This window comes from Oenanthe melanoleuca, chromosome 1A (genome assembly GCF_029582105.1).
Source record: "Oenanthe melanoleuca isolate GR-GAL-2019-014 chromosome 1A, OMel1.0, whole genome shotgun sequence".
In the NCBI taxonomy this organism is placed as follows: Eukaryota; Metazoa; Chordata; class Aves; order Passeriformes; family Muscicapidae; genus Oenanthe; species Oenanthe melanoleuca.
Window position 1 is genome coordinate 48841542 of NC_079334.1, and position 7859 is coordinate 48849400.

The following is a 7859-nucleotide window of genomic DNA, read 5'->3' on the forward strand; positions in this document are numbered from 1 at the left end:
GGGTCAACGAATTCTTTTTTTTTTTTTTTTTTTTTTTTTCTCTCCACGTGCAAGAATCAATGCGAAATTTAAATCCGTACATAGAGAACAGTTGTGTCCATATAGATACGATATTCAGGGGGAGAGGGAGAGGAGAAAACCAAGAAGGGTGGGATAACCAGCAGACAGCGGAGGCAGGGCAGGATCAACACAAGGGGAATATATATACATCGAAATAATTAAAGTGGTGCAGCATTCCCGGCTCGGGTAATACAGATTCCCAAATAAATACATCAGAAATTGGCTTGGCGCTTTTTGTTTTTTGTTTTTTTTTTTTAACCATCTCTCCACCTGAGATGCAACGACAACAAAAAAAAATAGTCTGTAAAGAACAAAGGAAAAATTAAAAAAAAAAAAAAAAAAAGAGGAAACACCAGTCCCATTAACGTTGTTTGCTATATAGAGCATAATACACAAAACCGCTTAACAGGTGCATGCAAAGAGGCGGTGGGGCTCGGGCCGGCGGCCGCCCCTCACGGCTGCAGCGGCGGCGGGCCCGGCAGCAGCGCCCCGGGCGGGGGCGGCGGGTCGGGCCCCCCCAGCTCGGCGGGCGGCTGGGGCAGTCCCAGGGCGCTGTCGTGCAGCTTACGGACGTGCTTCTTGAGGTCAAAGTTCCTGCAGAAGCCTTTGCCGCAGGTGGGGCAGGTGAAGGGCTTCTTGTCGTTGTGGGTGTGCATGTGGAAGGTCAGATTGTACACCTGGTGAAAAGCCTTGTTGCAGATATTGCACTTGAACTGCTTCTCCCCGCTGTGAGTCAGCTTGTGGTTTTTGTAATTGCCTGGGAATGAGACAAGAAAGGTAAATGGACCTGGATTTGAAAGACGGGCACTAAAAAGACGAGAAAAAGATAAAAACCCCCAAATTCTGTCCCATCACCAGAGCTCGGGTTTAGGATAAAACGACCGCAAACCTCCCGCCTTCTCTCCATCCTCCCCGCGGCTTTTACACTTAACAGACGACAAGGAAAACATCGAATAATCCAAAATCACGACAGATACAGAAATAAAACCCCTGGGTTTAGGCTTCACAACAACATGGGGAGAAAAAGTAACTAAATTCTTATGTTTGGAGCTGGAAATAAGAGGCGAATTCGTTTGCCCAACCGCGCTAGAAGCTGCATGTTGCGGTGAGGGGAGAACAGTCGCTTCCAGCGGAACGACTGTCCTGCCTTTCCCCCAGACAGAGACCTCTGCCCCGCTCCGTGGGGCAGGACATGTGTCGGGGCTAGCCAAACTTAAAATTAACCCAAATATCTAATAATAAAACTTGAACACAAAATTAACTCTCCACTACCCTCCCTGTCGCCAATTGTCCCTACACTTGACTTGGCTTGAGGAGGAGGAAGTCGGGCAAGAGAGAGGGTGCTGGGGACTGGTACCTTTCTGATGAAATCCTTTGCCACAGAATTCACAGACAAATGGTTTATAGCCGGCGTGTATTCGCGTGTGCGTGTTCAGAGTCGAGCTCCGGTTAAAAGCTTTGCCGCACTGGTTGCACTTGTGTGGCTTTTCCTGGAGGGAAACAAACACCAAGTCACGGCTTGTTGGCTGTCCTGCGGGGTCTGTGTTCTGTTTAGCGGGGTATATGAGCTGACTCGTGTGTTTAACTCGCGGCTCGCAGATGCCGGAGCGGGGCACCCGCCGTACCGACCGCGCTTGAGGCAAACGAAATCTCCCCACGGGCTCGGATTGGCCGCCCCCCGAGCAGATGTTTCGGAGCGCCCGGGCAAAATCCGAGCTCCCCGAAAAAAGTAAGCGGAGTGTCTTGGGCAGGGAGGAAGGGACAGAGGATGGGCTCACCTGCGTGTGGATGATCTTGTGCCGGCAGAGCGTGCTCGCCTGTCTGAAGCCCTTCCCGCAAACTTTACAAACAAAGGGTCTGGCTCCCGTGTGCACCGGCATATGGCGCGTTAAATTATAATGTGCATTGAACACCTTGAAAGAGAAAGCAGACAATAAAATAAAATAAAATAAAATTAGAAGGCGGGAGTGCCGAGCGGGAGCCGTCGTTTAAAAATCAAGCAAGCAAGCGACAGACAGCCGGCGGGCAGACGGATGGGGACAGGAGGCTGGGGAAGGGAGGCGGGCTACGGCGCTACTTGCCTTTCCACAAACTTCACACGTGAAAACTTTGGGCTTGCTGCTCGGTGAGCCGCGGCTGAACTCCGACGTCTTATAGGCGATTTTTTCCGAGAGGATCTGAGCGCTTTCTTTCATGTAGTGCTGCAGCTGAGCCTGCGATAAGTCCTTGAAGGCCACCCCCGCCGAGTACTTGTCCACGGTCGGCAGCACCAGCTTGTTCCGCTCCGCCAGGTAAGCTTTGGGCTGCGGGTGCAAGGGAGAGCTGAGGAAATAAGAAGCCACCGGGTGGATGTTGACACTGGAGGACGGGTGACAGGGGCTGTCGCCTCGGTTGAAATAGCACAGGGCTCCCATGGCGTGGAAGGAGGAGTGATTGACCACTCGGGGTCTTACCAGTTTGTACTGCTGCAAGGGCAGGGCATCGCGGGGGAAATCTCCTTTCAAGCTCAGGGCACAGTTCAAGAGATCGCCGCAGCTAAAGGAGGGCGAGGAAGAGGAATCTAAGTGAGCCTTCCTGGGTTCCGCTCCAGCCACCGCCGCTTTGGGCAGGGTGTCGTACGCCACCGGGACAAAGGGGATCATGCAGGGGATGGAGGAGTTGAGGTGCAGCGGATGCTTGGGGTCGCCTTTGGCCACGGAGCCATGGAGGAGCTGCGGGACGGGGATGGAGCGGGGCTCTGGAGTCCGCGCCATGATGCGCTCAATGGAGAAGGCGAGTGGCTTGGGCGTGCTGATCATGTTGCTCCTGGCAGTCAGGCTTTCTCTGGACGGAGGAGTCGCTAGGATTTTGGTCGCCGTGTGGTTGCCACTATTGTCCATGGCTGAATTGCATTTGTTCTCCCGGTTTGAGCCGCTGTGGTAGACGCCTCTTTTTTTTTTCTTTCTTTCTTTCTTTCTTTTTTTTTTTTTTTTTTTTTTTTTTTTTTTTTTTTTTTTTTTTTTTTTTTTTCCTCTCTCCCCTGTCTCTCTCTTTCACTTTCTCTGCCCCTGTTCTAGTTACTGATCTGCGAGGACAGAGACCAGCATCGCCGCCGCCACCGTCACCACAGCCTCCGCCGGCGGAACCAGCCTTCTCAGTCCAGTGGACTCATGCCAGCCCATCACAGTTTACTTTGGCGCACCAATGACTCGGGACAATCGCTACTTATTTCTATCAATAGAAAGTGTTGTGTCAATAACGCAGCCAAGATCTCGCCAATCGTTAACTTCCAAGAGGAGAAGGTAAACTAGATAATTGCTCAATTCGCTTCCAACAGTCAACAGGAAAAGTTTTTCCCCCCCAGCAAGCGCCTACTTTTCATTGGCGCCCTCGTCTCCCCCGCCCAGGGAAGGAGGTGGCCCTCCCTCCTTCTCGCCTCTCTCCCCTCTGCCTCCCTCCCTCTCTCTTTTTATTATTATTATTTGCAATCTGCTTAACCAGGCTTTAGAGGCCAAGCAAATCCGAGATCAATTTTCTTGTTTGGCTTTAAATGACATCATCTAAAATCATTGTCCAAGTGCTAAATAGGGATGTGAAACCCAATTCAAGGGCAAGCGCCAGGGTGTTTGTCAAACAAGGTGCTGCAGAAGAAGCGGCTGGAGGGGAAGCTGTTTGTTTCCTTGCCACTTTCCAGCCCGAGCTCTCTTTGTGCGTGCGTACGTGTGTGTGTCTGAGGGAGGGAGGGAAATGGCTGCTCTGCTCCTGGGACTGCTCCTGGGACTGCTCACTGCTTTAAAGAACAAGGTCAGGTGGCGGTGAGCTTTTGGAAAACACAGTAGACAAATAAGCGGGGGACTTCCAACAAGCAGACGGCGAGACCAGCACGTGGGGATGCAGGAGTCTCCCGGGCCAAATGGAACAAGTGCTTGGGAGCAAAAGGATATCTCAAAACCTGGGGCAGGGGAAGAGAAGAAAAAGGAGGTAGGAAGAAGGGATGCCTTTTAAATCTGAAGCACAATTTATATATTTATATATTTTTGTGTATATATATATGTATGTAGCCTGCATATACACTAAATATAGCTTCTGTGTCCTTATGGAATACAAGCAAAATACAAATACCGAAAACTCAGGGTTGGCATAGATACACGAAGAAATATATAGCTCACACGCCGTTTATAGATATATATGCACCTAAACAGATGCAATCACCATGTATTTAAGAGAAGCTTGATGGGCCCTGTTCGGGGCGGACAGCGCCAGCGGGTGATCGTCCTTTCAGGGAGCGGGGCTGGTCGGGGAGATGAGAGGGGCAGCAGAGGGTTCAGGACTTTCTGTGTTCCCGCCCACCCTACCATCCCACAGCTCAGGACAAGGGCCCGTTCCTCCCGCCGGCCCGGGGTTCACTCGGCTGGTGACTGAGAGGCCGCTACCCAAATAACACCCAGGAGAGGCCAAGGGTCCCTCCGTCCCTGCCACCCCCGCAGCGAGCGGCCAGGCCGCGTCCCTCTGCGGAGGGACCCACGCAGCATCTTCCACTTCAGAGGTCCGGCACTGCCCTTCTCCTAGGCAGGGGGAGAGAGGCTGGAGGTCTCGGGTTTGCTAATGGAGGGAAGCCCCCAGCGAGGCAGGCAGGCCCGACTCCCGCTGCTCGGGTACCAGCCCAGGAACAGGCAAGTGGCAGTGCCTTCCCCCCGCAGCCACCGGCCCAGGACAACCATCCTGCAGGGAGGGTGGGCTGGGGGCCCAGGGAGAACGGGAGGGAGAGATGGAGAGAGACGGAAGGAGGGACGGAGGGAGGCATCCTTGCCCCCGGAGCTGTGACCCGGCCGGTGCGGCCTCAAGCCACCGCGGCTCCATTTGAGGAGAGCAAGGCAGCGGCTGTTCCACGACGGCTCCTCCGCGGCCGGGAGCTCCATGCGAGCAACGGGGAGATGCGAGGCGGGCAGGAAGAGAATGTCCTGCGGTCCCCAGGACTGACGTCGAACGAAGGGCAGTGGCCCGGGCACCGCTGTCTGCGCACCCAGCGACCTCCGCGTCCGCCCCGTCCCCTCGGTGTCCCGGAGCGCGGGCGGCCGACAGGAGACGGGGCTGGCCTCGGCCGGTGTCGGGACGGACACAGGCGGAGGAAGGACGGGATCCGTGCTGGGCTGTGCCGGGACCACGGCCGCGATGCCTGGCTCCGGCCCTGCTCGCTCTTTTCCCCTGCTCTGGGCGGGGGCCGCTGAGCGGGGCTGCACCGCTCCGTGCTTCTGCCCCGCAATTCCCCACGGCAGATGGGTCGGGGCGTTAAGACCGTAATTGCTGTCCCGGATCGGGTTGCTGCAGCCGCCCGCCTCTTACCTGGAGGAAAAAGGGATCGTGGACTCGTGGGGGGCGCAGCCGGGCCCCCCAGAGCCGTGAGCGGCAGCTGCCTCGGGCTGCCCGCTTCTCCGGAGAGTCGGTCTCTCTCTCTCGTACTTTATGTCTGCCAGAGGAGAATTTCCTCCTTCAGAGCAATTTACATTTAATTCAATCTAGGCAAATTTCCTCTTGATTGGTGCTGAAGAAGGGAATTATTGTTGAGTGGGTTTTAGAGGCTTCAAATCTCATATACTTAATAAGTTAACAGCTTGTTCTTAACTGGTCTTTTTGGGATTGACTTTTTGACATGTGTTTGAAAGTAAAATATGTAGTGTCATTTGAGCAGGGTAAATAACCCAAAGCAGCAATTACAGCCTTGCCATTGCAATTATACTGGTCCCCTCAATATCGAGATACACTTTTGAAAAAGCGGTAGCTTTATTATTCGTTATTTCCTTACAAATATACCTCCCTTTCTTTCGGTGCTTCTCACAACAACTTATGTAAATGCCTAATTTTCAGTTGCGATCTAAAAGCAAAATTTTTCGGGGGGGGGGTGGGGAGAGGGAGGCGATACGTCATCTCTTCTGTCTCAGAGATGAAGCCTTGTTAGTTGCTGGTGCTGCCCGCAATATAGATCGAGTTACTAAAATCAACCTCGACATATCCTTTTAGTTCTGTCCTGAGCTTTGCTTTGCCCTCGGACCGCATCTTTTTTTAGCTTTCCATGTCTACCGAGCCGCAAATATCCTGAAGTCGTGGTGCAGGGTTGTTTTTCCCGAGACAGAGAGATTTACAGCCTCTGAAAGTGGCAATAAGGAATCTCCCGGCCGGTTTCTATTGAGGCGGTCCCGGACTCCCTCCAGGCTGGCAGCACGTACCGAGTCCCAGTAGAAGGGGCTGGCAGGGGAAGGAGCAGGCCCGCCGGCCTCCCACAGTTAAAAACCTTCGCAGAAATTAAGGGCAAAAGTTTTGCCTCGAGTTGATTTCGTGCTCTGCCCGGGAAAGCTGCTGTTCTCTTTTTCCCCGTAATCGGCTTTGTGTTTAATTCGTTCCTAAGGTATGTTCTTGATATTGCTCACTTGCATTATTATCATAACGTATCTCTACATGCACTCGAAATCCGAGTCACCGGCGAATTCATCTCGTCGTCAGGATTACGCCAATCCGATCCCAGAGGCGATTAGAGGGAGGTAAAATACCGCCTTAGAGCCTAATCTTTAATTTCTTCCTCCTTAATAAAATGAATAATTCCATTGCGTTTTTAAGTAAAAAATGAATTGAAAAGGATAATAACTCCGCTAACCTTCTGTTGCTTGTATTAATATTTTCCTGGGAGTTCTTTACCGCAACCCTCCTGCCCGAGGGGGCTGCTCCCTCTGTGCTCCCGGAGCTCGACCGTGCTTGCTCCCCACGACCGGGTGAGAGCGGGGATGGCAACATCCCTCCTGGCTCCGGGACGCCTCTGGGGAACCCGAGCGAGGAGGGAACCAGGGACGTTCCAAAACATCCTTCTGGCCACGACATCGGCAGGCTCGACGGCGGCTGGATAGACCCTGATTACTATTATTACTGTTGTAATAGTCATCACTAATAGTGACCCTGCCGGGATTCTCTGCTAAAGCTTGGGTTTGGTCTCGCTAGCATCAGTCCAAGACGCTCCCTCTCGAGCAGCTGGATTTGGGAAGAGGTGATTTACCCCGACACCGGGAGCGCCGTGCTCCCCTCAGCCGCAATGCCCGCAGATCCCGCCGCGGAAGAACGCGCTAGCCTTGGCTAATTCGGAATTAGCCCCTGGCTGCTGCGGTGCTGGGACGGCTCGCTGTTCGTTCCTACTCAGAACTTATTGTTTACTGTCTTTTGAAGGGAAGTAAAAATATAATCGGGGAGTTCCAGCGGGGGGAAGTGTTCCGGCCGCGGTCAGAGTTTATCAGCCGGCGCTGGAGGAGATCCCGACCGCGGTCCTTTTCGGTGACAATCTGCTGCTACCGCCACCCGCCCGGCTGCTGGGTGGCGGACGCGGCTCCCTGGCCCCGGGCCCGGCCCCCGGCCCCCGTTCCCCTCTGCAGACCCCGACTACACCTCGCAGCAGCCTCGGGCTCTGCGCTTTCTGGAGCGCGGGCAAAGGCGCTCGGCCTTTCCCAGCTTTTGAGTTGTAACACTTCGGCGTTTCCTCCACTGATCATTTATCCGGTAGAAGAAAATAATATGAATATGCGCGTGTATACATCTTCGGAGACCATGTGTAGTCTTCCCATACAATGAGGCTGTGTTGGTGTCCTTCTTACCCCAAGCAAAATAATAAAGTGTTGCTATTTGTAACCGAATCCATCACAAAACAAACAAACAAAAAAACATTTAACACTGACCCGCAAAATACAAGTGCATCCAGAGGTAAACAAAGTTTGGCAGTACAGTACATTTCGTACAGACCCCCCTAAATCGAAAACGAAACTGGTGCAAATTAAGCCTTTTCA

At 53.2% G+C, this 7859-nt stretch overlaps 1 protein-coding gene across 1 annotated transcript; it reads right to left on the reverse strand.

The window, feature by feature from the left end:
- Window positions 1-512: 512 nt before the first annotated feature.
- On the reverse strand, window positions 513-2939 carry FEZF1 (FEZ family zinc finger 1). The gene is made up of 4 exons (XM_056481888.1): window positions 2142-2939; window positions 1839-1973; window positions 1418-1550; window positions 513-817 (listed from the first exon to the last, which is right to left on the reverse strand). Exons 1-4 carry the CDS (start codon window positions 2937-2939, stop codon window positions 513-515), a joined length of 1371 nt encoding a protein of 456 aa, XP_056337863.1.
- Between the last annotated feature and the right edge of the window lie 4920 nt (window positions 2940-7859).